This window comes from Corapipo altera, unplaced genomic scaffold (assembly GCF_003945725.1).
Source record: "Corapipo altera isolate COAL_440 unplaced genomic scaffold, ASM394572v1 112, whole genome shotgun sequence".
NCBI classification, from domain to species: Eukaryota; Metazoa; Chordata; class Aves; order Passeriformes; family Pipridae; genus Corapipo; species Corapipo altera.
This window is the reverse complement of record NW_020884899.1, coordinates 4589284-4616534: the sequence shown is the minus strand read 5'-3', so window position 1 is coordinate 4616534 and position 27251 is coordinate 4589284. Positions and strand designations below refer to the sequence as shown.

The 27251-nt window shown below is 55.3% G+C and overlaps 3 protein-coding genes across 8 annotated transcripts in view; 2 read left to right on the top strand and 1 right to left on the bottom strand.

Moving 5' to 3' along the window:
• The window catches only part of ZSWIM5 (zinc finger SWIM-type containing 5), a 30228-nt gene extending 20490 nt beyond the window's left edge, over window positions 1–9738 (top strand). Inside the window, exons 7-13 of the mRNA XM_027649257.1 lie at window positions 905–1042; window positions 1524–1784; window positions 2198–2333; window positions 3957–4114; window positions 6285–6448; window positions 6755–6836; window positions 7260–9738. Of these exons, the coding sequence (XP_027505058.1) occupies window positions 905–1042; window positions 1524–1784; window positions 2198–2333; window positions 3957–4114; window positions 6285–6448; window positions 6755–6836; window positions 7260–8122 (1802 nt within the window). The 3' untranslated portion in view covers window positions 8123–9738. The remainder of the gene's footprint in view (window positions 1–904; window positions 1043–1523; window positions 1785–2197; window positions 2334–3956; window positions 4115–6284; window positions 6449–6754; window positions 6837–7259) is intronic.
• On the bottom strand, window positions 8836–14488 carry UROD (uroporphyrinogen decarboxylase). Of its 6 annotated transcripts, none has more exons than XM_027649264.1 (10): window positions 14403–14488; window positions 13204–13316; window positions 13045–13124; window positions 12782–12844; window positions 12485–12682; window positions 12099–12260; window positions 11686–11823; window positions 11441–11541; window positions 11155–11221; window positions 8836–10968 (listed from the first exon to the last, which is right to left on the bottom strand). In XM_027649264.1, the coding sequence occupies exons 2-10, from the start codon at window positions 13229–13231 to the stop codon at window positions 10804–10806; spliced, it is 1002 nt and encodes a 333-aa protein (XP_027505065.1). In that variant the 5' UTR covers window positions 13232–13316; window positions 14403–14488; the 3' UTR covers window positions 8836–10803. The 6 variants fall into 6 exon arrangements, with proteins under 6 accessions (XP_027505065.1, XP_027505061.1, XP_027505060.1 ...); XM_027649260.1 differs by having other exon boundaries at window positions 14353–14415; XM_027649259.1 differs by lacking the exon at window positions 14403–14488 and adding an exon at window positions 14183–14299.
• LOC113950011 (E3 ubiquitin-protein ligase HECTD3-like) lies at window positions 14393–24470 on the top strand. Its single transcript, XM_027649258.1, has 21 exons — window positions 14393–14813; window positions 14882–15042; window positions 15426–15518; window positions 15790–15925; window positions 16362–16477; window positions 16760–16873; window positions 17249–17331; window positions 17699–17864; window positions 18346–18427; window positions 19320–19502; window positions 20173–20225; window positions 20550–20614; window positions 21025–21128; window positions 21464–21583; window positions 21932–22021; window positions 22372–22578; window positions 22965–23094; window positions 23504–23578; window positions 23778–23859; window positions 23981–24052; window positions 24273–24470. Exons 1-21 carry the CDS (start codon window positions 14487–14489, stop codon window positions 24355–24357), a joined length of 2544 nt encoding a protein of 847 aa, XP_027505059.1. The 5' UTR covers window positions 14393–14486; the 3' UTR covers window positions 24358–24470.
• Window positions 24471–27251: the final 2781 nt, after the last annotated feature.

Genomic DNA, 27251 nt, shown 5'->3' with positions numbered 1-27251 from the left:
GGTGTCTCAGCTGGTTGGGAAAGTCTTCTCCACTTCTAAGAGAGTTGTGCTGCCCCATTCAAAGTGGCAGAGGTTGAGGGTGGGCAGCACTGCATGGGATTACTCACATCCTAGGAAGACAAACTGATTTGCTTGAGCCAGCCTGAGTCGATACGCCCATGGTAAGCTGCCCTCATGCTGTCTTCAGGCTGCTGGAATAGGGATGTTCTTGCTCCCACAGTCGCTGTGTCTGGTTGCCTGTGTCCAGTTGCCTGTGTCTGGTTGCCCAGGCAAGTGCTGCCTGCATTAAAGAGGAGCTTCCTCTCTGCAGAGCAGCAGTAACTGGCTGTGTGTGCTACCTCCACCTTGCATTTCCTGAGTAAATGTACCAGGAGGCAATCCCAGTGTTCCTCCTTTTGCAGGGAGCTGGGGTCAGTTACTGCAGTGCTGCTGAAGGTCAGCAACTCCTGGTCCTTGCCAGCTCAGCCAGCTTGACATCACCAAAAAATGGAGCTTTTAAGACTCACTGGAAGTCTTTATCATTTCAAGAGAGATTTCTGCTTGTATTTTGAAAAAAATTAAGGCTACCATTGCAAATTAGTCCATAAGCTGCAGGTCTAACTTCATAGACCCTCTCTTGGGATTCTGCAGTCCCTCATGTCCTCCTGGAACAGAGAATGAGTCGTAGCATGTTGCTGCATGCAGTCGTTTGTGTGGCCTCAGGGGCACCTTTCTGTGTGTGTGTGTGCCTGCTCCCTCTGTTGTCTGTGCCTAGTGGCTGCTCTGAGCTGCTCTTTGCCCTTGTGAACTACCGTGCCCAGGTCGTGGGAGGAAAAAAACGCCTGTGGTCTCAGAGACCCCTCTGGGTGCAGAACTTGTCTTTAAATTCCTTACTTTTATCGTCTTTCCATTCTATCCTTTGCAGAGCTGCTGCAGCGAGGAGCAACAACCATCACCAACCTGGAGGGCTGGGTAGGCCACCCTCTGAACCCCATCGGCTGCCTCTTTCTCACCCTGACCGAAGCTTGTAGATTAGAAGAGGAAAACTGCCTTGAAATTTCAGGTACCAAGTGCTCCTCCTGGCTCCCTTCCCGGTGGCTGTGGCTGAGGTGGGTGCAGGTCTGGGGCTCTGGACACCCGGGCTTTGAGTCTGCCCTCAGTGCCTTGGCAGGAGCAGCCAGGGCACAGCTGCCGTGCAGAGAAGGAAGGTAGTGACCCTGAGTTTTCCCAGGGTTTGCAGTTAGAGCAGAGCAGGAGAGCAGCTCAGCAGAGCTGGGACAAGACATGCTGGTCCATGGGAAGGCTCTAATATCAGCTGTGCACCCTGTTGAACGTGTCTTGGGTCTCCTGCAGTGACAGCAGAAGGGAGGTTGAAGCCCATATCTCCCTCAGGGGGCTTTTATCCATCACCTCTGGGTGACTGAAGGTGGGCAGGAGGGGAAGTGTGGGTCTTGCTTCTGAAGTTGAGAGGTTTTTCTCTGGCATGGTTCTGCTACCTAGGAAGACTCTTCTAACCGCACTGCATCTGCTCTCTCTTCCTTCAGACGCTGGGGACTCCAAACCCCCAGTGTATCAACATGTGCCCGTCGTGACCGGCAGCCAAGACAGTGGCGAGTCCTACCTGTCCCTGGCCTTAGAGGTGGCCCTGATGGGGATGGGTCAGCAGAGAGTGATGCCTGAAGGTCTCTATGCCCAGGACAAGGTGTGCCGCAATGAGGAGCAGATCATTGCTCGGCTACAGGACCTGGAGCTGGACCCGGTGCTGGTGCAGACCCTGCGGAAGCAGTGCATCTTGCTTCTGGAAGGTGGGGACTCAGCTCATCTGCCTGACTTCTGTGTCTTAGCTGAATGTTGGTAACGTCTCTGGGGTGCCCTTTCCAAAGTTTACGCCTGTCTGACCCCATCCTGGCTTCTTCCTCTGTGGGTGTGGTGCAGAGCCTGTAGGATGGCTGCTCTGCCCCATCGCCTGGCAAAGCAAGGGTTTGCTGGCACCCCTGGGAAAAGACCAGCTCCAAGGCAATACAGAGAAGGGTGCTAAGAACCTCAGTTTCTGAGGCTTTTTGACCTGAAAGGTTTCTTTAGAGAAGGAAAGAGCAGCCCTGGATCTAACTTGAGTAACGTGCCAGGGCAGCAGATCCTGAGAGCTTTGGGGTGGTGCAAACCCCAGCCACAGATCCTGCTGTGCTAATTATGGCTGATGGGCTCTGCTTCTGCCTAGGTGGTCCCTTCAGCGGCTTGGGAGAAGTCATCCACCGTGAGAGTGTCCCCATGCACACCTTTGCCAAATACCTGTTCTCTGCCCTGCTGCCCCACGATGCAGATCTGGCATACAAGCTGGCTTTGCGGGCCATGAGGTTGGTGCATGTTTAATTCTGTCTCTGCCCCTCTTTTTGCCTCTCTCCTGGGCTCAGTGGGAAGCTGGGATGCTTTGCAACTTCAGAGCAGGGATGGGAGTGGAGACAGGCTTGGAGCTTGCCATCCTTGGGTTCTTGTGCAGTGTGTAGGGCCACCTGGGCAGAGCAGCAGTGCAAAAAGCTTCCTGCTCTCCCTTTGGGTGATTCCTGGTTTATGAACCACATCTGTAATATTTCCATGGGTCCAGTAATGTCTGCTGGTCCAGCTCTCCACCTCAGCCCCTTACCCCAGCCTGGACCACCACCTGCCTGTCCCTGTGACAGGCATCCTCTGCCAGAGCAGGTCCCAGGCACTCACAGAGCTGTCATCTGCCTTCTGTCTGCCAGGCCTTGGGCACCCTGCAGCCCTCCCTGCCTGCAAAAAGGGCTGTTATCCTGGCACAGATGGGTGGATGATTTGCCCTGGGCTCCAGGATGTCACAGAGCCAGGTGGAGAACACAGTTGTACTCTGTTCTCCATTAAATCCCATCTCTGTCTCTGGGACTGGGGACACAGCTGATGCTGAGAGCTGCCCTGTCTCCCTTCCCGGTGCATGACAGACTTCAGACATCAACCTGTGTACTGCACTGTTTTGACAGGGCCTGGATGGGTCTTGAAAAAGCTGGAATTTCCCAAACAAGTCAATGCTTGAAGGAATGTCAACCCTAGAGCATCCCAGTGCTCTCTCCCTCTCACATCACTAAAAGTCCTGCCCCAGATCATTATTTCCTTGCAGCATTTCCTCGGTGAAATGGGCCATCTCTCCCCAACACAGGGGGAAGGTTTGAAATCCCCCTGTCCTGGGAAGAGCTGCTCAGGAGGACAACCAGAGCTAATAAGCACTGGAGGGCCTCTGACTGGGCTGGAAAGGTTGGGCTTCTGCTGCCCCGTGGTTACCTTAAGCCTGCAAGTGAGGAGAGCAGAGACAGTTGGATGCTCTCCATGTTTAGGAGGACAGTTTCCCTCCTACATGCCTCAGCTAAGCCATCAAGTTAGTGACACGAGCACCAACTCAGGGGTTTAAAAGCTAACATGTATTTGTCACCACGGCTGGCAACATGAGACTACTGCTCCCCTTCCTTAGGCTTGCTTCTCCCCTGGGTTTTCCAGGCTTTTGGCTATCCCCACAAAAGCAGGTAACCTAACCCAGCTGCGGAGGCCCTGGGGAAACGTGCCACTGCTTCTGATCATAACCAAGCGTCTTAAGAAGAACCAGATGATACAGTCAGGAGTTCTGCTGGTTGCTCTGACATGAAAGGAGTGGGAAGGGAGGAGGGATTTTACTTCTTTTCCTTTTTATTTTTTTTTCTGAGGTCTGTGCTTTCCCTTGCAAGTTTATAAATCACTTCACGGATCGTTCTCCTCCTTTCAAGTCGGTCTGAGATTGATCCCCGTGCCCATGTGTTGAGCACACAGCCTCGGGAGCCCTGCATGTGCACGGCAGCAGGATGCATTCAAAGGCATCGCTGCAGGCAGCTGCCTGCAGGCAGCCCCTGCCTCGCCCTGGCAGCACCTCAGGGACAGGGGGGTGAAGACAGGACGGGGTTGGGGTCTGATGTTTCCTTCTCCTGTTTGCCCTTCAGGTTGCCTGTCCTGGAGACCACAGCACCGTCCGGCGACGTGACTCACCCCCACCACCTGGTGTCGGTGGTGCCCAGCAGGTACCCACGCTGGTTCACCCTGGGGCACCTGGAGTCACAGCAGTGTGAGCTGGCCTCCACCATGCTCACGGCAGCCAAAGGTTGGTGTCAGGGCAGCTCTGGGGCAGAGTTGGTGGGATGGTGCTGCACAACAGCATTGAAGGGTTTTTCCTGGAGAAAAGAGGGAGCTCTTGCTTCTGCTCCCTCGAGCACTGGCAAAGACCGGCTGGGTGCCCCACTGGCAACCTGCTATGGGCAAGGTGTGGTGAACTGGCCTTGGAGCAGCCCAGCAGAGTCTGTGGGGTTCTTGTCCCAAAGGGCTTGTGCTCCAGCAGGGCAGGATGGGAGTTTCCCAGGAGGTGCAGGCAAGCCTGCAGGGATGCCAACCACAGTGCTGTGTGTCCTGGGTACTGCCCTTGGGTGATGCAGGACCGTGCCTACCCTGCAGCACAGTCAGCTGCCAGGCCAGTGAGCCCTGCCAGGCATGTTGTGGGTTCATGCCATGGTTTAGTTTGAAGCTGCTTATCATTTGACCTCTGCTTTGTCTCTTCCTGTCATGTGGTAATGATCCTGCACAGGCTGTTAGAGAGAGAAGACCTCCCTGTGCACCAAACCACAAGTCAGGGCTGAAGATGGGATCAGCCGTGCTGGGTGGGACACTTTGGTCCCAGCCACAGGGGGCTCGTGAAACACCTCCTCACTGGTCCCTTAGGCCTCTTCAGTTCCTGCCAGGCACAATGATGAAGGCAAGCACAGGCTTTTCATTAAACATCCCTCTGACCAGAAGCCAACCCCACAAGGATGCCTTGTGTCCCATGAGGGTCGGTGGGCCAAGCAGTTACCACTGCCTGCTGTTGTCCTGGTACTGCCAGCCTGATGAGGAAGGTTTTTCCCAACAGAAGGAAAACGAGCTGTCAGAAAGTTTCAGCCTCTCTGCCTTGGCAGCCTCTTCTCTCCTTCCAGCCTCCTCCTCTAGGCTGCTTTTCTAGGGCTGATGGTGTCCTGCCCCTGACTTGCAGTGCCCTGATGGAGAGCTGGTACCTAGCTTATCCTTTAGGTTTTTTTCTCCCTTCCAGTGCCTAATGGGATGAGGGGCATGGAGCCATTGGATTGCATCTGTTTTTCCCACTGTCCCCTTCCTCGGGTGTTCCCCTGCTGCAGCACGTCCTGATGTGATCCCGTGTCCTCGCAGCCCCTCTTGCCTGCGCCCCCATGAGCCATTTTAGGGAGGCTTGGATTTTGGTGGCAGTGTGAGCGGCTGCGGTGGGCGGCAGGCGATATCTTTAGCTCTGAGTCACCCGAGATGTCTCCGTGTGTCCAGGTGCAGCGCTGGGTTTTTCACACTGCTGTGAAAAAGTGCTGGTTGTCTTTGCATGAGGTTCATCTGCTCAGTCTATGACTCTGAGAGTAGAAACATGAAGCTCGAACAAAGCAGAAAGACCTGATGTGGCACGCTGGCACCTCTGCTCTGCACACACCCCGAAGCTCCCTCTCCCCATCCTGTGTGTCCCACATAGGATTTCCCAAACTCAGATGCAGGATCATGATATTAATGTGCCTTGATGGGTTCCTCTTCCAAGATCCTGCCCTATCTCCCAGTGCCATCACGTATCCTTCTAGCACCCACGACCCCCTATGGCAGGAGACCCACAGCACCACTGGGTGTTGTGCCATGAACCCCCTTCTTTGAGGGTAGCTCAGCCTTCCTTGGTTGCAAGAGCTGCTTGCCTGATCTGGGACATGCAGGAGCAAGGGGCAGTGAGTCTGTGTGACCCCAGCCCTGCCCTGCAGAGGGAAGAGACTTACCAGGCAAGACAGTATGTGTGCAGCAAACAGTTTTTCTTCTTCTTTTTAATGTTCCTGAATGAAGACTGACCTTTCTGCAGCTGTTCAGTACTGGACATCTCCCCAAACCCCTCCTTTCCTGGGAAGAAGCAGCTGTACAGCTGTCAAACTTGCAGACAGAGTGGAACATCCAGGTGCCTGGAGATGTCTGCTTAAGCTCCAGGGCATGTCTGGAATCACTCAGGGTTGTTTGTCGTCTCCATGAGAGGATGAACTTGAGTGAGGATGGATGCTGTAGGATGTGTCACCTCCTAGGGAGGATGCTCCATTTTGGACTGTTGGACTGCAGGGCCAGATCCAGCATCCTTGTGTGTCCAGAGGGGCTGGCAAGCTGAAGGGACTGTTCACATGGTGCAGGCAGGAGATGGGGCTCAAGGGCAAGGTGGAGGGAGGCTGAGCCATCTGACTGTTCTTCCCTGCACACAGGGGACATGCTGCGCCTACGCACAGTGCTGGAGGCCATCCAGAAGAACATCCACTCCTCCTCCTTGATCTTCAAGCTGGCTCAGGATGCATTCAAGATCGCCACGCCAGCTGACAGCAACTCTGACACAACGCTGCTCAATGTGGCACTGGAACTGGGGCTCCAGGTACGGGATAGTGCTGGGGATGGTGTTGGCCCTTCTGCCCCACATGCTGTGGCAGCAACACTGGTGAAGGTCTTCCACCAAGCAGGGTGTCCCCCATGGAATGAGTAAATTGATCCCTGCATGGTCCTGAGCAGGGGAGCTCAGCCCTGGGAAGCCCCTGTGCTCACTGTGGTTTGGGTGGAGGTGAGGCAGTACCAGGGAGCTGGTAGCCAGCTGGACCAGAGGAATTTTTGAGGAGCACCACTCTGTTGGGTGGCCTCACTGGAGCCCTGTGGGGCAGCCGCTCACCCCAAGTTTGCCTCACAGGTGATGCGGATGACGCTGTCCACCCTCAACTGGCGGCGGCGGGAGATGGTGAGGTGGCTGGTGACATGTGCTACTGAAGTGGGTGAGTGCCTCACTGTGCTGGGGGGATTTGGCCTGCATGTGGTGGGAGTGGGGTGGGCATGGGAATGCTAGAGTCATTTGTAGTTCTGGGTATCTTGAGTTCTCCTGGGTCTCCCATTTCTTTGTGGGTAACTGAGTGCACCTCAGAGCACCAGCTGGCAGGGCTGGGGATGCAGCAGTGGCTGGGTTTGGGAGTGGGATGGGTCCCCTGTATGTGGCCCAGGTCAGCAGTGCTAGCTGTGCCCTGCAGCATGGCAGCACAGGGCAGCCTCTACCTGTCCCCCTCTGCCCTGTCCCTGTTGGGGCAGGGGCAGCAGCTCAGCACTGCTGTGGGGTGGCTTTACCCTGTCTCCAGGTCTCAGAGGAGCCCTGTGAACTGAGCCAGGCTCCAGGGATGTGCTGTGACCACAGTGTTTTTTTGCAGGGGTGAGGGCCCTGGTGAGCATCCTGCAGAGCTGGTACTCCCTGTTCACTCCCACGGAAGCCACCAGCATCGTGGCGGCCACAGTGATGTCCCACAACACCATCCTGCGCCTGAGCCTGGACTACCCACAGCGGGAAGAGCTGGCCAGCTGCGCCCGCACCCTGGCCCTGCAGTGTGCCATGAAGGACCCCCAGAACTGCGCCCTGTCCGCCCTGACCCTCTGCGAGAAGGACCACATTGCCTTCGAGACTGCCTACCAGATCGTCATCGACGCTGCCTCCACCGGCATGACCTACACCCAGCTCTTCACCATTGCCCGCTACATGGAGCACCGGGGCTACCCGCTCCGGGCCTTCAAACTGGCCTCGTTGGCCATGACGCATCTCAACCTGGCCTACAACCAGGACACGCACCCGGCCATCAACGACGTGCTCTGGGCCTGCGCCTTGAGCCACTCTCTGGGCAAAAACGAGCTGGCAGCCATCATCCCGCTGGTGGTGAAGAGCGTGCACTGTGCCACGGTGCTCTCGGACATCCTTCGCCGCTGCACCATGACGGCCCCAGGGCTGGCCGGCATCCCTGGCCGCAGGAACTCGGGGAAGCTGATGTCCACCGACAAAGCCCCCCTGCGACAGCTGCTGGACGCGACGATAAGCGCCTACATCAACACCACCCACTCCCGGCTCACCCACATCAGCCCGCGGCACTACGGGGAGTTCATCGAGTTCCTCAGCAAGGCCAGGGAGACCTTCCTCCTGGCGCAGGACGGGCACATACAGTTCGCCCAGTTCATTGACAATCTCAAACAAATCTACAAAGGCAAGAAAAAACTGATGCTGCTGGTGCGGGAACGGTTTGGGTGAGCCCCGGCTCCTGCCGTGCTCACTGGCAGGGTCCGCCCGCAGCATGGGGACTCGGGAGAGAAGAAGGAAGGAAAGTGGAGATCACCTTCCCCCCATCGGCAGAGGCTGCTCTGTTCTGGTCTTCTGTTTCTTTTTTTTGTTTTCTTTCTTTCTTTTTTTTTTTTTTTTTAAATGTTATTCTTTCTTGGATTTAACCATTTCACACACTGAGAGGATCCAGAGATTCCTTGGGCACAAACCAAAAGGCAACCACAGGGAAAAAGGATGGTTCACTCAGCCCCCTGCCCTCCCTTGCCAATACCAAAAGCTAACCTGGAAATCTAATACCTCTTTCCTGAAGGACGCGGTCGCTGGAGGGATACGAAGGTTGCAAAGTGTAAAAATCTTTAAAATTACGTGGGGAATTTAACAAAAAAAAAAAAAAAAAAAGGAAAAAAAAAAAAAAAAAAAGAAAGAAAAAAAAAGCGAGCAAAGAAACCTGCGACACTAGAACCTCATGCGTCACCAAAAGCGATGGCTTTGCAGAGCGCTTCTCCCACCCGCCCGAGACATGCAAACTCCTCTATTTGTGAAGATACTTCAATAAAAACAAGTAAAAGTAACTGTTCTCAGGGATTGCTTACTAAAAGTAACACAAAAAAAAAAAAAAAAAGCATTTATGATACTGTAAATACTATAGTATATGTGTCAATTATTAAATTGTAAAGTTATAATTATTTATAATTCTGTCTTTTATTTGGGGGATACTTGAAATTGTTGTGGGCTGGGGCGATTATTTTTATTATTGCTATTATTATTATTATTGTTATTATTATTATAACTATTATTTAAAAAAAACTACACAAAACCACAGACAAAAAGAGGAGGAGGCACGCGAACGTTTCTCAGGTTCCCATGGCATTGTCAGCAGCGAGAAGGGTGTGGGGGGAGGCGAACATCTGCTCGACTCACAGCCCTGGGACAGGCGGACGGACGGATGGAAGGAGGAGCAGCAGCCCAGCACTGGAGGACAGCGAAGGAAGGGACTCGGGGCAATGCTCGCTCGGACACACGTGGAGCTGGCGCTGGAGGACGTGAGCCCATCGCCTCGCACACAGCGGTCTCCTGGCGGGTGCAGGGTGTGAGGTGCCTGGGTGGGCACCAGGGCCGCCTGGCTCCTGGGGAGGGAGGAGGCAGGTGCAGCCACGTCACCTCCCCGCACCGTTCTGCTTTCCAGCTCCGTGGTGCAGCCAATGCTCGGCCCTTCCCGGCTTACCCCGCACCAAGGGCAGACTCCAGCCCTGGGCCGGTGGCTCTTCGGTTTTGGTTCATTTCTTTGCCAGCGGGTTGGGAGGGCTGGGGGACCAGGGCCGGTCTGGATGGTGACTTGTAGTTAGAGAACGTGGGCTAGTTATCTGCTGTCTGGTTTGACTTTTAATTTTTTGGCAAGTGACTTGTGTCCGCACTCCGGCCAGGAAACCAATTGTACTCGGTCTCTGTCGCCACCGAAATAGCGGTCTTCAACCAGTCTGTTTCTCTCTTTTTTCCTTCCCTTTTTTTTTTTTTTTGCGTGTGTGCGTGTATGTGTGTGTGCGACCTCTTCATCTGATGTTTAATAATAAAAGGGATGAACGTTACCCCCTGTCTCTCTCCTGCCTTTCTCTGAAGTCAGGGGGTCACCGCTCTTGCTGGGCAGAGCCCCGGGGAGGAGGCAGTTTCGCCGCTCCCTGTGGTACCCAGCTCCTGTAGGGGGACGGAGCAGGGGCAAGGCGTCCTGGCTGCAGTTCCCTGGAGATGCACGGTGTTAGCAGGTCCCTGCCCATGCTGAAGGCGCTACCCTATCTGTGCCAGCTACGGCAGTGTTGACACCCACGTCTCGATCCATCCTGTAGCCAGCCTGGACCACAGTGAGTGTGCTGCAGTGTGGGATGGGGTGGCAGAGTTCCTGGGTTGCTTTCTGCAGGGTTTGCTGAGCCCCAGGGAAGCTTGCCTCTGAAAATCAGAGGGAGATAAGGAGGTGTGCATGGGGGAGAACTCCAGGACTGGTGGGATGGTTGCAAAGAGACTCGGAGCTGGAGGAGGGTGATAGTGGTACGAGGGCCATGGTGCCTCTGCTGCCATCCCAACCAGTGTGGCAGGGGGTGGGTGGTGCTGGTTGGCCCCCAGGTGAGTACTTCTGTGTCTCCCACCCCCTCAAGGGCTGCCCTGGGTTGATGTCATGTTGCCTTTTGCCACCTGAGCAGGACTCTGGCACTGCTTATGCTGTGAGCCCCCAGCTCCTAGGCTGTGACCCTGCCAGCCTCAGGCAGCCCACCTCCCCTAGCAGAGCTGAGTGCATCCATAGAGCCAGGAGATGCCTGTTGTGCTCTGGGCTCACGTCCTCTCCTGCAGGCACAGACACTGTGCAGCCTGGCAAGGAGAGGCAGCTCCCCCACTGTGCTGGCACCCCTGTTTCCCCATTCTGACCAACAGGATGGGGCTCAGGGGCTCCCCCTGTCCCCACATGCCCCTCTAGCTGCCTGCCAGAACGGCTCATGTCCTTCAGGGCCATCCAGTTCCCTGTCCCCCCAGCCAGAGCCACACGGCTGCTGCGGAAAAGGTGCTGGTTTAATGCTGCAGCCCAGCCTGGAGCAAGCCCTGTGACAACACACTGCTTGGGCTGACTGTGCCCAAACCAGAGTTCTATCCCCAAGGCCCTAGGCTCAGCTGTGCTTGTTGATGTGACGGGAATGAGCATGCACGGCCTCCACAAAAGCACCCACGTGTTCAGGGTTCATGTCAGGGTAGAGGCCGTGGCCCAGGTTGGCGATGTAGCGTTGGGTCCCAAAAGCCTCCAGCATCTTCTTCACCAGCTCGCCAATCTTCTCCTGTAGGCACGGTGGGAAACGATATGTCAGTCCCATCCATCCCAAGATATTTCCCACCTTCCAGTTCCCAGCCAACCTAAGGGACTTCTGGGACACAAGCCAGCACTGCAGGTGGGGAAATTGAGGCAGGAGGCCTTTAATACAGGCTGGAACTAGCCCCGGTTGCTGAAAATGGCCATGGCTCACCTTGGGTGCATAGAGAGCACAAGGATCCAGGTTCCCTTGCAGGGTGACATCTTTCCCTGTCTGTGCACTGCAGCAGGGAGGAAGCTTGTGAGTTGTTGCATGTGGTACAGAGGCTGAGGGCAGCCAGGTGCCTGCGGCCCCCACCACAGGACACCCAGGACCCCTCAGTGCAGCCCTTGGTTGCTGTAGCATGGTGGCCCAACTACTCCCACCTCTGGAGCAGCCATGTCCAGGCCTGGGATGGCTCAGGGCAGAAGAGCACCTGAATGCTCTGTCAGACTCTTACCGAGCTTCCTGGGGCCGGATGGTCCAGTCGAGACCGACCACCTCGTACCCAGCATGGGCCAGGTCACGCAGCGCGTAGTGCGCGTCCTTCGCAAAGATGATCTGGGGAGGGAGGAGATGGGCAGTAGCTCTGCTATGGGTCAGGCCCCTCTCCACGGGCCAAACTGGGGCAAGCAGGTACCAGGGGATGCACCCCTCTCCAGCAGCCCCCAAGTGCCAGGGTCAACCCAGGCAGCCCTGACTCACCATGGGCACCAGGGGCAGCGCCTCCTCCTTCAGCTTGCTCTTGACAGCCTGGGCGATGTCTCGGATGTACGGCAGGGCAAAGTCCTGAAACTGCTCTGGGCCCAGGTGCCCTGCATGGGACTCAAACAGTTGGAGCGCCTGCCAGGGACATGGAGTCATTTAGGTCAGAAAAGACCTTTAAAATCATCCAAGTCCAGTAGTTAACCCAGCACTGCCAAACCCACCACATATCCCCAGGTGCCACAACTACATCTTTCAAATACCTTCAGGATGGCAGCTCAACTACATTCCCATTGGGCTGGGAGAGCAACACCACAGTCCCTCCTCCTCCTCCCACAAGCTAAACCCTCCCTGCTCCCTGTCCCCAGTCTCTGCCTTCCTGCCCGGCCCTGTCCCCATACCCCAGAACACACCTGCGCTCCAGCAGCCACCTGCCCCACCAGGTAGTCAGTGATGACGTTGGCCAGCAGCCGCAGCAGCTGGTGGCTCGCCTCGGGGTGCTGGTAGAGCCAGCTCTTGGCCTTGGCCATTGTAGAGGAGCCGCCACCTTCAATCATGTAGGACATGAGTGTCCACTGCGGGCAGGAGAGAAGTGAGGAGAGTGATGGAGATGAAAGAAGACGAGGCACTGGTCACAGTGCTGAAGGTAGGACCTGTGAGCACAGCTGCTCCTGCATTGAATGTCCCCCACTTAGACAGCCCTGTAGCAGTCACATCTGGAGGTGTCATGGCTGGTGTTACCCCAGGAGGGCAAAGGAACCCAGCAAGGAAACCCACACGGAGGAGCCACATCACTTACCGGTGCCCCTGAGAAGCCGATGAGGGGCACCCTGCCCTCCAGGCTGTGTCGTGTCAGCGTGATGGCCTGGAAGACATAACCTAGCTCTGCGGTCACGTCCACCTTCTGTCGCAGTTTCATCAGATCCTCCACCTCTTTCAGGGGCTCTGTGAAAGTGGGTCCCTTGCCGGGGACCATGACAACCTCCATGCCCAGCGCCTGGGGACAAGGAAGAATGGAGGAAGCAGGAATGAGGCATCCCTGAACTCTGCCCCGTTCCCAGCAGCTGCTCCCCATGGCATTGGCCATGGCTCTCACCTGGGGCACCACCAAGATGTCAGAGAAGATGATGGCAGCATCCAAGGGGAATCGTCTAAGTGGCTGCAGAGGAGAAGTGGCAGCGTCAGTGAGGAGCTGGGACCCCTCCCCATGGAGGACCCGGACAAGCACATAAGGCAGTGGGGTCTCCAAGCGCTGAACAATTTACTGGCACCACTTGGGCAAGCCAGACACAAGGCTTCTCCCCATCCACGTCTGGTCAGGGAGAGGGAGACACACAGGCCCCGCTGAGGAATGCTCACCTGCAGCGTCAGCTCACAGCACAATTTGGGGCTCCGACAAGTGGCAAAGAAATCCTGCGCTGCTCGGGTCTCCCGAAACTCTGCAAGGGACCAGCACGAAGGTTACCGGGTGCATGCTGAGGGCCCCTCGCTGCCCCCGACATGCCTCCACCGGCTCACCTGGCAGGTACCGCCCCGCCTGCCGCATGCACCACACCGGGGTGTGCTCCGTCTCCTCCCCGCGCGCCGCGCGAAGGAACGTGTCGTTCTTCAGCTTGGGGAAGCCCTTGGGACTACGGGAGAAAGAGCAGGTACAGGCTGTCACCCACGAGGGGTTTGGGGCAGGGGATGCCATGGCCAGCGGCTCGTCCCCGCTCCCCAGCCGCAGGAAAGGCCCAGCTGTGACAAACGTGATAAATTCTCCCCACCACAGTCCAGGGCCTCTTCCTGCTGGGGGCTGCGGGGCCCTCCCCAAGGAGAGGCGATGCCCGGCGCAGGGCCCGTGAGATTAAGTTATCGGGGCCACCAGTTGCTCCCGCCTGGAGAGGTTTGGGACGAGCAGGGTGCGGGGGCGGGCAGTCCTGCCACCGGCGGCCCCGGCCCCTATCTGTGCCGGGCCACGCGTCCCCAGCCCCCCCGCCGCGGTGTCACCACCGAGGGGCTGCTGGAGCCCGACCGGCCCCGGGGAGGGGAACCCCGAGAACCGCGGGGCCATGGGGACAAAGTCCCCAAAAACTCCACCGTGGGACCAGTAACTTCATTACCACAGCAGTACCCCTGCTGATCCCTCCTAGTGCAGAACCAGTACTCGCAGTGCCTCCCCAGTGCAGAATCAACCCCCACAGTGCCTCACCAGTGACCTCAGTGCCGGACCCTGGTGCCAGCACCACAACCCCAGGGCCACCGCAGTGCCCCTCCAGTGGCCCCAGTACAGGACCCCGCCACCAAAGCACCATCCCCAGGGCCCCTACAGTGCCAGATCGCCATTCCCAGAGTCACACGAGTGTCCCCAGTGCAGGATCCCAGCGCCAAAGCACCATCCCCAGGGCCAGATCGCCGTTCCCAGAGACACACCAGCGTCCCCCATGAAGACCCCGGTGCGTGTCTCCCGTCACCACACCGGGAGGAGACGCAGGCCTGCTCGGCCCCGGTTACTCACAGCAGCCGCTCGCCACCCTCCATCTCCTGTGCCGCTCCTCAGCCTCCCCGTTGCCTCCCGACGGGGCACGGTTCGCCCGGTCCCGCCCCCGGCCCGCCCCGCCGGCGCCGCCATCTTGCCGTAGTCCCGCCTCTCCGTCCGCCGCCATCTTGCCCCGCCCCCCTCCGTACACCGCCCCGCCGTGCGCCGCCATCTTGCCCTGCTTCTCACTCCTCCGTACGTGGCACGGGCGCCGCCATCTTGCCTGTCGGCGGGCGGGGTCCGCCGTAAACCGGAGAGGGGCTCGGCCGGTGCCCGGTGCGCGATGCGGGCGGGCGGGGAGGCGCCGCACCAGGTGCTGGGCCGGCTGCGGTTCCTGCTGCAGTGCAGCGAGTGCTTCCGCTGCGCCCGGGCGCTGCCCGCCGCGCTCTGCTACGTGCCCAAGGAGGTGCAGTACAAGATCTGCAAAGACCCCGCGGCCGCCGCCGCCGCCGCCGCCCGCAGCCTCCTGAGCGTGTGGGACAGCCCGGGGCCGGCGCGGGGCGGGAAGCGGGCGGCGCGGGCCACCATCGAGGTGCGGAAGGGCGGCTGCCTCCGCGCCACCGGCGAGGAGTACTGCAACGGAGCCGGGCTCTGGGTCAAGCTCAGCAAGGTAACGCGGGGGCGGCGGCCCGCGGAGGGCCCGGCCCGGCCCCGCCTGACCGCCCGCTGTCCCCGCAGGAGCAGCTGGAGGAGTACCGGAGCGGCTGCGATCTAGAGGAGGGCTGGGTGCTAGTGTGCAAACACGCCGACGGCGGGGACCGGCTGGTGCCCGTGGAGTCCACGGAGCGGATCCAGCGGCAGCAGCAGCTCTTCGGGGTTGACTACAAACCCGTCATCAGGTGCGGGGCCGCCGCGATGCCCCGCTGCGTCCCCGGGAGCGGGGAGGTGCTCACCCGGGACCAGCTGTCTGGTGGCTCGGGAGTCTGCCCCGCGGCCCTTCCTGCCCTGGGCTGGAGAAACCCAGCCCGTTTGGACATGTTCCATGGAAATGAGGCAAGAGGGATGCCGGACGTGGGGTGAACTGGGTTGGACTTGGGCACTGTCCTTGTCACCTGCCCAGCGGGGTGTGGAAGGAGTAGACATGGATGGAAAGGAAAGGGTGACAGTTGAGGCTGGAGGTGATGGAGTATGGTGGGGCTTTAAACCCAAATCTTCCCCATAAAGCTACTCCTTGTTCCTCTTGGGATTTTCTCACTCCCTCCACTTCTCTGTGTTGTTTCAGATGGGAGCAGGTGGTGGATCTGACATACTCCCTGCGCCTCGGAGCAAAGCCCAGGCCCATGGAGCAGGATGAGGCTGCAGTAGAGAAGCTTCGGTATGAACCGTTTTTCGACTTCTGCTTGTTGGGGGACAAGCTGCTGTCTCTCCCTGGCTGCTCAGACAGCTGTCTCCTGCAGATGGGGGTGAAAGGGAGGGAGATAGGCAGCGGGGAACAGCTCTGTGCATCACAGTCTTGTTCTAGATAAGCCTGCAAAAGGCAGGAAACAGGGCAATACAAGGCAAGCAGGATGCAGACCTCCCTTTTTTGACCCATAAGCCTGGCTTCCTCTGGCTCTCCAGACCCAGTAATCCCTTTTCCTTGGTAGGTTTGTGCCCCCAACGTGGACTTACGAATGTGATGAAGACCTAGTGCATTTCCTATATGACCACATTGGGAAGGAAGATGAGAACTTGGGCAGCGTTAAGCAGTACGTGGACAGCATCGATGTCTCGTCCTACACGGTGGGTTAAAGGGACAAGGCTGCATTGGCCCAGCTGTGCCATGGGGCTGTGGAGCATGGAGCTTGCTGTGCTGCTCTGGACTGGACTGGGCTATGTTTGAGAATGTGGCAGAGAAGCCTGGAGAGCATCATGCAGCATGTTGTGTAATGTGCCCCTGGAGGGACAGTGGTTTGAGAAGCCAGTGCTAATATTAGTTGCTAAGCTGATTTTAGGGAGGGGTTGTTATTTTGTGCTGTGTGTGTGACCTCAGAGCACCCTGGAGGGCCAGTCCCAGTGTCCTGTGCGCTCTGTACTCCCCTTGTCTACCCACAGCCAGGCAAAGGGAACGGGCCAGTGTGATGCCCCCTGGCACTGAGATTCATGACAAAAGTAACCACTAATGGGAAGTTAATCCCACGCCCATCTGATCTTCCTTTCATTCATTGCCCTCTTCCAGGAGGACTTCAATGTGTCATGTCTGACCGACAGCCGCGCTGACACGTACTGGGAGAGTGATGGGTCCCAGGGCCAGCACTGGGTGCGGCTCAACATGAAGAAAGGCACCATTGTCAAGTGAGTCATCTCTGCTCTGCACACTGGCTTGTGACTGGGACAAGTTCTGTGACTCCCTCTCTCTGCCTGAGTCTGTCATGGCCCAAATATGCCCTGCACTCCCAGCCCCTCAGCCTTTACTCTGCCTCTGGGTTTGAAGGGGTCTTGGCATTGTCACAGCTATCTGGGGATCAGAGCACCAGCTGCATGTGCTTGGTAACAGTGTGACCAGGCAATGAAGGGGAGCAGTGATGGGTGTTCGGATGCGTTTGCCTTCTCCTCATGTCCTGCTTCCCTTTGCAGGAAGCTGCTGCTGACAGTGGATTCCAACGATGAGAACTTCACACCCCAGAGGGTCGCTGTGTACGGGGGCGAGGGGGACAATCTGAAGAAACTGAACGACGTCTGCATTGAGGAGTGAGTGGATGGAGGTACACAGGTTAGCGTGGCCCTTGCAGGGGCTGGAGGTGCTGAACACTCCAACCCTAAGCAGTCATATGGCCCCAGCCAGGCTCTCTGAGCTGTGGGTTCACTCTGCCTACAATAGCAGACAGCACAGCCATCAGTGCTCTCCCGGTCTGATTGTGGGACTCATCAGAATTATGTCACCTGGACCTGTGTCACCAGCAGGTTCAGGCGTTCAACTGTATTGCAGGCAACTGGGTCTGGGTGCCTGCCACAGGCTCCCATTTCAAAAGATGGAAACCCTCTTCCCTTACAAGCATCCAAGTGGATTCTGGCAGGATGGGTGAGAGAACAGTCTTTCAGCCTTCATCTGTGCTGTGTTTGCAGCAGCTACATTGGGGATGTGTGCATCCTTGAGGACATGACAACACACCTGCCTGTCATCGAGATCCGGATTGTGGAGTGCCGAGGTAGGGCTGGCTGCAGTGGCCACATCCATAATGCACCTGTATGATACTGTATGTTAAGAGTTTGTTCTGTGATTTGTACTTCTTGTCCCTGCGGGCTTTTTCTGATGAGATGCAAAAGAACCAAGGGAAACTCCAGGGAGATCTGATATTTTGGAAATTCTCGGCTTTCATTCTATCTTTCTGTGCCTTCAGTTATTTAATTTTTTTCTCCTGTAAATGCCCCTCTTTACAGAGGTATTTCAGGCTTTCAGTGCCCAGCCCCAGAGCTGGTGGAGCTGGTCACATTCCTAATGCTTTTGCCTGTAGACCTTCCTTGCTGGAAGGCTTATTTCCTCTTGGTCATATCATCCATGGTCTTCCTTGGCAGATGATGGGATTGACGTTCGTATCCGAGGCATCAAAATCAAATCCTCCCGACAGAGGGACTTGGGGCTCAGTGCTGACATGTTCCAGCTGCCCAATTTGGTGCGCTACCCTCGCCTAGAAGGGACTGACCCTGACCTGCTGTACCGGCGGGCCGTGCTTATTCAAAGGTACTGTGTGGAGGGGAGCAGACAGGTGGGGTGGCACTGCCTGCAGGGGTTGCTGCCATCTCCAGCATGTGTAGGGCTGGGTGCTGTAAAGTTGTGTGACTTCCTTTGGGACAGACATTCTGGATGCTGGAGAAAATGGCAGAATCATTTGGGAGCAAAGGGGGCTCTCTGGGGTAGCTCCCCTAAGCTTTCAGAGGAGTTTTGCAGCTCAAGTTCAGTGTCTTGTGTGTTGCAAGCACAGCATATCTGTGCAGTGTGGGGGCATGTATATGGAGAGTCCCTTGTAAGGGAGTGCAAGATTCACTGCAGTGCCCAGGGAGTGGGAATTTAGTACCAAAGGCTGTGTGATGTGAAAAACCACACTGGGTTTGGTTTGGATGAGTTATTATTTTTCTGCTTGTGTCCAGGGGGTGCTTTGTCTGAAATAGACTTGTGCAGATCCCTGTTCCTCCTGCATTGCAATACCTTTTTTGGGATTTAGGTTCATCAAGCTCCTGGACAGTGTCCTACATCACTTGGTGCCAGCCTGGGACCACACAGTTGGCACGTTCAGCAAACTCAAGGTGAGCAGTTCCCTTGATGTCTTGTTGGGGCCTCATTCTGTCAGGGTGACGGTGCTTGGGCTGTGTCAAGGGAGGCAGCCAGTGCTTGTTGCCTTTAAAGCAGCTCAAGGGAAGTACCTGGCTGAGCTCAGTTCATTAATGCTGTGAAAAGTGATCCTGTTTAGAGGTCAGTTTCCTGCTAAACCACGGATGTGGAAGCATGTAGCTGTGGGGTAACAAGAAGAATCAAACCAGAACATTTCACCCTTCAAAACACTTGGACCATAGCAGCACTGGGCACGTGAGCTGGATACACTTTCCTTACAAGATCTAAGCCTAGGACACTCCGTTCCTGCACTTACTGCCAGCAGCTTTGAGCTGGCTGTGTCCAAACTGCAAGGCTTTTACCAGTAACTCATTTCTGGCTTTAATAAGCTTTTGCTTTCCATCTTTCTCATAATGCTGAGTTCATCCCTCCAGTTGTCTGTTTTCCTTACATCCTCTCCAAGAATACATATGCTGGACATAACTGGGATAGCTCCATTCTGTGTGTTTCCAGGCCAGCTCAACGTAGGACCCAAAGCATTTGAGGATTCTTGTTTGCTTAGAGGGGCTGGCTTTGATTACAAATGGGAGGAAAAGTAAGATCAATTTTCTGGTGGGAGTGAGGGTAAAGGAGAGTCTAAGCAATACTGGGGTGTGAGCATCGGATGACAGCTGATGGACTGAGGACTGGGCTTCATGTCTCCCTCAAGCCAGAATGCAGAATCTTTTAGAGGCAGAGGGGGAGCAGATATTGCCAAGGAGAGTCCGTCTGTGTGGGAAGGCAGTGGCTCTGGGAAAGGGAGAGACCTGGCGGTGTGGTGTCTACAGTAGGCAGTAGGTGACATGTTTTGTACATACCTGTTGGCAGCACATCAAGCAGTTCCTGCTGCTGTCCAAGAAGCGCACGGCCCTCATTACCCAGTGTCTGAAGGACTCGGAGACCAGCAAGCCCAATTTCATGCCGCGGCTCTACATTAACCGACGCCTGGCTATGGAGCACCGGGACAACCCTGCCCTGGACCCCAGCTGCAAGAACGCTGTCTTCACCCAGGTACTGTCCCTCCTGGAAGGGTCCCTGCTGCTCTGGGGAGAGTGGGGCATCCCGGAATGAGAATGATCCACATAAAGGTGGGTGGAAGAGACAGCTTGGAGCCGGAGATACCTAGAGCCCTCAAAGCCTCTTCATGTGACTGTTAGGCTCTCTAATTACATGTGCTGATGATCCCATATCCAGGAATAACATGTAGGAGGTATTTGGGATCTCTGAGTTGAAATCTGTACTCTATCCTGGATGCTCTCTGTGGCATGTTGTTAATGCGGAGTGTAACAACCTTGTTACACTAAAAGGGCAGCAAAGAATTCTTGTGTGACAACACTCATGCAGTTGCATACAGTCCTGTGTCATGGGTTTACAGCAGTGCTGATCTTCCTGTGCCCATTTTCTGCCCACCTCTAAAGGATTTAGTGCTCTGTGTGTGCACAAACAGCTCAGACTGCTGTGAAATTTAATGTGTTCAGTGCACCTCTGAGGCTCAGAGGTGGGACACTGTAATTTGTGCTCCCTTTCCAAAACTAAAGGGTTTCTAGACCATTTAGAGACCAGCTTCAGTCAGTATTTAATGGTTTGGGGCAAACTAGATTTCTTCCAATTTCCTGCCTTCACTTGGCACCAGTTCCCCTGGAGAAGGGATACCAGCCTTGATCTTCTCTGCTTGTTGCAGGTATATGAAGGCCTGAAACCCTCAGACAAGTTTGAAAAGCCTCTAGATTATAGGTAAGTGGTGTCTGGATGAGAGGGGGCATCATGCAGTGCTGGGAGCTATGTCCTCTGTCACAGCAGAGCATTTGGGAAGCCTCTGTGTGTCCTGTGCTCTGGAGAGGTTTTGCTAGGACAAGAGCCAGTTCAGCCATGGGATGAGGGCCTGTTGCCCAAGGTGTCACCTCGCTACTGAGGATGCAGCTGTCTCTGGAGATTGAGATCTTGTCCTGTCCTAAGCCCAGGCTGCTCCACTGTAGTCCCCTGGTGTTTCTGCTGTGCCTGCTGCTTTCCCAGCACGTCCTTTGAGCAGCACCTCAGGCAATGCCTGGCTTTCTGCAGGTGGCCGTTGCGTTATGACCAGTGGTGGGAGTGCAAGTTCATCGCAGAGGGCATCATCGACCAAGGTAGGGACTGCGCGGGGCTCCTCTGGAGCAGTTGGGGTTGATGAGCTGTTCCTGTAGGGGCTCTTGTTTGCTCCCAGTGTTACTGCCCATGGAGGAGAGATGAAGGCAGGTTGCCTTGTCCTGCTGCTCCCAGCCATTTCCTAGATGCTGCTTGCTGGGATGGGGATCAGACCTCCATTACTCACTAACAACAGCTTTACCAGTGCCAATGCTCTTTCTGGCTGTCCTCCCCAGGCCAGGCAGGGATGTTATTTCTCCTGTCTTATTTCCTCTGGTGCCATAAGGCTCTGACAGGAGCCTTCTGCTAAACCCAGGACCAGGTTGGACCAGGATTCCTCATCTTTCCTCCATAACTGAGGGTCAGCACATGGGGAGTTCACATCTCTAAAAATGTCCTCTTGGGGTTGCAGGTGGCGGCTTTCGGGACAGCCTGGCGGACATGTCGGAGGAGCTGTGCCCCAGCTCAGCAGACACCCCTGTGCCTTTGCCCTTCTTTGTGCGCACGTCCAACCAGGTGCCGTGGGTCGGGATATCTGGGACAGACCCTTCTGGGCCTGGAAATGCAGTGCTGTCCCTGTCACCTCGCGTGCCAGGGACATATCTGCTTCGGCTGGCCCGAAGCTTTTCGTTGTGAAGGGCTGGGTAAATTGTTTTGTGGCATCTCATTTTAGAATGTGCTAACAAGTGCCTGGATACTGACTGGTCTCTCACTGGGAATATTGTCAAGGAGGATGGGGGGGTTAGCCCACTTCTGCTGTGAGAAGTGCCCAGAGGCAGGGCAGGAATGGTCTGTGGTGTTTCATGCTGTGCTGAGATCATGACTTGGAGGTTTGCCTCCCACTCCTCTAGGGTAACGGCACTGGAGAAGCCAGGGACATGTATGTCCCCAACCCATCCTGTAGAGACTTCCCAAAGTATGAGTGGATTGGGCAGATCATGGGAGCAGCTCTGAGGGGCAAGGAGTTTCTGGTAAGCTTTCAACACCATCCCTGTGAGATCTGCTGCAAAGGGAGTTGTTAGCCCCCTCCTGCAGCCTGTCCGACAGGAGCATGGGAAGGCTCTGTGTCAAACACTGGGACTAAAGGTGTTTGGCAGGGTTTGGGGCTGAGGGATTTGGAGAACTCAGAGGCTGAGTCTTGGGGGATGCTGCTGAGAGCTAGGGAGACAGTGCCTGGTCTCTGCTTAGCTATGATGAACTCTGCATGTGGACAGGGGGAGCAGGGAAGCTGCTTTGTGTCTGCGTTGTTGAGCCCTATGTCCTTCTTTGGGGATGTCTCGTTTTCACACAGACTCAGCAAAATCTCTGTTCTCCTTCAGGTCCTGGCTCTTCCTGGCTTCGTATGGAAACAGTTAACAGGGGAGGAGGTCAGCTGGAGCAAAGACTTCCCTGCTGTGGACTCTATGTTGGTGAGAGGCACAGCCTCCCAGTTCTTATCCTATTCCTTGTGGCAGTCAGCAGTGTGGTGATTTGTGTCCCTGTCCTCATGTACTTGCTTCCTCCTGCAATCTGTCAAAGAAACACATGCAACAAAGGGCAGCTCTTAGCTATAGGGTGCATCTAATGTTAATATAGAGATGCAGCCATGCTGACTGCTGCTTTAAGCATGCAATGGCCCAGGGTCTGCTAAACAGCTCTATGGCAGCATATCCCATGCTGTGTCACTGTCACTTGTCTGGGAAGGGAGGAGACGGGGACCTGGGCACATCACTGCTCACTGGGCGTCTCTCTAACAAGCACTTATTTGGGGCCTGGGCAGGTGAAGCTCCTGGAGATGATGGAAGTCATGGACAAAGACACCTTTGAGTTCAAATTTGGGAGCGAGCTGACCTACACAACAGTGCTGAGCGACCAGCACGTGGTGGAGCTGATCCCCAACGGCAGCAACACCGTGGTGCGCTACGAGGACCGCAAGGAGTTCATCCGCCTGGTGCAGAAGGCTCGGCTGGAGGAGAGCAAGGAGCAGGTAATGCTGTCCCATAGTGTTGGTGGTCATCAGTTCCCAGAGACATCCTGCCAGTCTGCTGGTAAAATGCATCGTGGTTGATGTCCCTGTGCTCGCTAGTGCAATGGTAGCCAACCCTTCTGGTGAGGTCCTGGAGCCGATGGAGTTGTTCAGAAGCAGAGTGGCTTGTAGCAGCATGGGTGATATGGGTTTTTATTCCCAGCTCTGACACAGGCTTCCTGAATGAACTGGGATGCATCTCTCTGGGGTTCTGTCCCCTTCTTCAGGTTCCTTGGAGTGTTTGCTGAGCAGTCATATGGCTTACATCCAGTACGAGTCCCTGAGATCAGCCATGAGTCAGGGAAATGGGCAAGACATTCTGCTTACCTGCCCTGTCTCCTTTTCAGATCATGGCCATGCAGGCTGGGCTGCTGAAGGTGGTGCCTCAAGCTGTTCTTGACCTCCTTACATGGCAGGAACTGGAAAAAAAGGTCTGTGGAGACCCTGAAGTCACAGTTGATGCCCTGAAGAAGCTCAGTAAGTGAAGGGCTCTGCTGAAAATTCTTTTCCTGAAAACAAGACTGTCTTCTGTCTGTGCTGGGACAAGGAGAAGTGTGGGAGGCTGGTGTTAGCCTTTATTACAGTGCCATTGTGGGCCTGTGTACTTCCTGGCTTTAGCTAGGTGCTAATGGGGGCAGAGGTGTCTGTTGACTCCATGCTGGGCCTCAGAGTAGAGGCTGGGACATCCCTACGCTGCCAGTATCTGAACCCCTGTGGAGCTGGTATGTGGATCTGGCTGATCCACAGGGATCTGTTTGCACGTGTCCCTTGTACCTTGGGTCTATGTGCTTACACCCTGTGGGCACCCAGAGGTTTCTTCCTGTGCTACCAAAGAAGGAGAAGCTGGGATCTTTAATAAACTCCTTTTCTGTGTCCTTTCTGCCAGCCCGGTTTGAGGACTTCGAACCACAGGACACCCGTGTTCAGTACTTCTGGGAAGCACTCAACAACTTCACTAACGGTGAGCGCTTTGCTCTGTCCCTGCATATCTCATGCCATGAGGGAGGGTGAAACCAACCCTCATTGCTGCCTGGGGAACAGCTGGGAGCCAAGGAGAGCAAGCAGCTGGGCTGAAGGGACTGCTTGCTAGCACTGGGGATACCTGGAAGCAGCCGTACATCCCTCTAGGGTTTGCTGATACCTTTGCTTTTCCTTCACAGAGGATCGCAGCCGCTTCCTCAGATTTGTCACTGGCAGAAGCCGCCTTCCAGCACGGATCTACATCTATCCAGATAAGATGGGGTAAGTCCATTCTTCTGTAGGCTGCAAGGCTGACAGATCCCATGCCAAAGGGATGTGTGATCTCATCTCCACTGCCTCACTGGCCTGCTGGTTCTAACCGGTTTGTCACCATCTCCCCAAGCTCTGAGACGACAGATGCTTTGCCGGAGTCATCCACCTGCTCCAGCACTCTCTTCTTGCCCAACTATCCCACGTAAGTTCTGGTGCTTCCCTGTGTCTGGGAGACTTGTGTCTGGGCTCTCTTCTTAACCTTGGTGCTGACCCATAGGGCCACACTTACATCTGCCTGTCCCATGTGGCTGTTGAGATTCTCTCTGTGAGCAGCTGGTGAACATCTTGTCCTCTCAGCTGGCAAATGGAGCAGTGGAAACTCCTCCTTATCTTTATTTTTTTTCCCCTTCTGCCATCCCTAGAGCCAAGGTGTGTGAAGAGAAGTTGCGCTATGCTGCCTATAACTGTGTGGCCATTGACACAGACGTGAGTCCGTGGGAAGAGTGATGTTGCAGCCTGACCGAGCAGCATGGACAGTCATTCAAGAAAACTGTGCAGTGGGAAGAGCTCCCTTGTTTTTCCGGGATGTGTATATATAATAAACATATAGGTGAAGCCTGGCTCCCAGAGTGGATATGGAGGTTGGGTCTTCACCAGGGTGGGAGCTAGCTTGGAGAGTAAATATGATTGCAATAATGAAATCCTGGCCCAGCTCTCAGGCATCAGGAAGGTCTGGTAGGCTTTTGTAGTGAGTTTCTTCTCCACATGTCCCTGTTGTAGCTCTGCAAAGCTCACTCCACCCAGGCTGCACTCTGCTGCAAGCAGAAGTGGGACAGGGACATGAAGCTGCACAGCACAGAGAACTCTGAGCTGCTGATGAGACCGGGGGAGGCTCAGAGATGCTCAGTGTGTCTTGACCACATTCCCTTGCCTTGTTCCTGCCCTCGCCTTAGGCTAATGGAAATGAGATCATTCATCTAGGATTAAGAAGAAAAGGGGTGGGCTGGTGGCAGGTGCTGCAGGGGTGCCTTTGGCCACCAGGTGTCATGACAGACCTGCACAGCAGGACTGTGGGTGCTTTGGAATGGACTCCCGTGCTGTTACATCGCAAAAAATCCAAGTTCTGTGAGCACCCGTGGTTCCTTGCACCCCTTGCACAGCAGTGACTGCTGGGGGAGCTGCTCCCCCACAGGAGGTGGAAACTGTCTATTTGCTTTTTCCTCCGTAACTTTCAGTTCTGCATCCAGCATGCTGGTGACCTGGCAGCTGTTCTTCCAGGCTCTTTGAGCCTTGATTTTCCCCTAAAAGCCAGTATTAACACTAATCTATTTGAGTTCTCATGGAGCTGTGCAGGCAGGGCCAAGCTCTCCTCACAGGTGGCAGGGATTAGAGGCAGGCATGGCAGTACCAGGCTCTGCTCTTTGCTGAGGGAAGGGAGGTGTATGTTTCAGGTGAACAGGGAAAGCCTTTGCCCCAAGGCAGTGGAGAAACTCTGGGTATCAAGAATTGGAGCTCCTTGAGCAGATGGGCATGCAGTGCGTGAGCAAGGAGTGGGCAATGAAACCTTTACAGCTTCAAGACCACTGGGAATACTCCTTGATATTCCCAGCCCTGAGCAGGGCTGCTCATTGCCTACCACTGTGAGCTACCAGTTGTTAGTCCACGTTTATACCCCCAGCTCCATCCTCAGCCTGTGTGGTCTGTTGGACCACCACTGCTAAGAGCCACAGAGTCACTGAGGCTGCACTGGAGTGGGGCTGATGCTGTGAGTTAAGATTATTCCTGTGTTTAATGCTTCATGGCTTTTTCTGATCTTTTGAGATTTCTGTCAACCAGAAATCACTTCCAGTTGTAAACAAAGTCCTTCCAGTTTCCTTTGAAATTGCTGTAGTTCCAGATCTGCTGAGGGGGGTTGTGCTAAAAGGGATGTAGGAGCAGGAGGGAGCATGTGCTGCCACCTCCCACATCGTGGTGAGTGGAGGAAGAACAGGGTGAATGGGGAAGCTGTTTCTGGCAGTCCTTGCCTGCAGCAGGCCCTTCCATGCTCAGCTGGATGGATGTGAAGTCCTGTCTGCCAGAGAAGTTTTTTTATAAGTCCTAGACTCATCTCAGAATTGATAGCTCTGGCTTTGTGGCTGATTCCAACCACCAGCATGGACGGGAGCAGAGCCAGTGCAGTACCTTTACGTGCTGGTGGCTGAGTCCCTTCCTGGGGTGTCTGTTTTAAATGGGCATGAGCAAGCTGGTGAAAGGACTTTGATCTGCTGGCTTGGCTTCAGTCAGGAGTGTTGGGGAAGGAGCCTGAAGCAGTGAGCTGGGGTTTGAAATGAGCTATCCTAGATCTGAAAGGGACTGACATTTGGGTGGAATCAATCCTGCTTTTTCCAACCTTGCCCACTTGTCTCTAAGGCAGATCAGCAGGCAGTCACATTATTTACTGAGCAGAACTAGAAGCAGCAATAAAAATTGATTTCTCTCTGGTGCTTTATTGCTGGGCAGGGTAGGGTTGTTTGATAAGTGGCTCAGGGCAGGATGAGCCCTTCACCTAGTCTTTGGTGAAGGGTGAGCTGACGTCACCTGTGGAAATGGGCAGGTTAGGATCCAGCTAGGGCTGCTTGGGATGACCAGCTGTTGGCAAGCAGGCACCTCTGCAGCTGATGGAGGGTAACTGAGGTAATTATGGAGGTGTACCCTGACCTCTTATTTCCTGCTACCAAGAAGAGTGCTGCCCAAGGGCTTACTGGAGCTCTGGGGAAAGAATCTAGCTGGTGACAGGGATTTCTGTTTCGAAAATACTTGTAGTAACAGGACCCTGGCCCTAGCAGAAAGGGGATCACCCAGGATGGTCTGGGTTTAACCCCTACAAGCATACTGAGAAAAATGGCACTGGCTGTACCGGGCTGAGGAGACCTGTGAAAGCCCTTCTAGCAGGAGGAAGAGCCGATCACATCACTGAGGTCTCAGGTGAGATCGTTTCGTGCACAGTCAGAGAGTCTGGACAAACGTGGCTGCTGAGGAAGGACGACGCCAGGATAACCCACAGATCACGCTGTTGAGTTTGCTGTGCAAAGGTGAGTTGGGAAGGGGGAGCTGGTAAGTGGCCTGAATCTCATCTGCATGGTCCTCTCTCATCTGTGGTGTTTTAAAGCCAGTCGCAAATTGAATTTCTGCTGTGACAGCCCAGTGAATTGTGGAAAAGGTCAGCCTGGCTCAACTCTGGCCAATCTCAGGGGCCCAAGGTAGGTGTTATTTCAGTGCTGGGTCACATTTTTTCTCTGATCTCTAAAGGTGTGGGTAGGAACTGTCTCCTACCATGTTTGGCAAGACACGAGTCAAATGCCAATGCCCTGGACTCCTTCTGGATGTGGCCAGGGTGAGGGAGCCCTCCTGGGTGCCAGGAA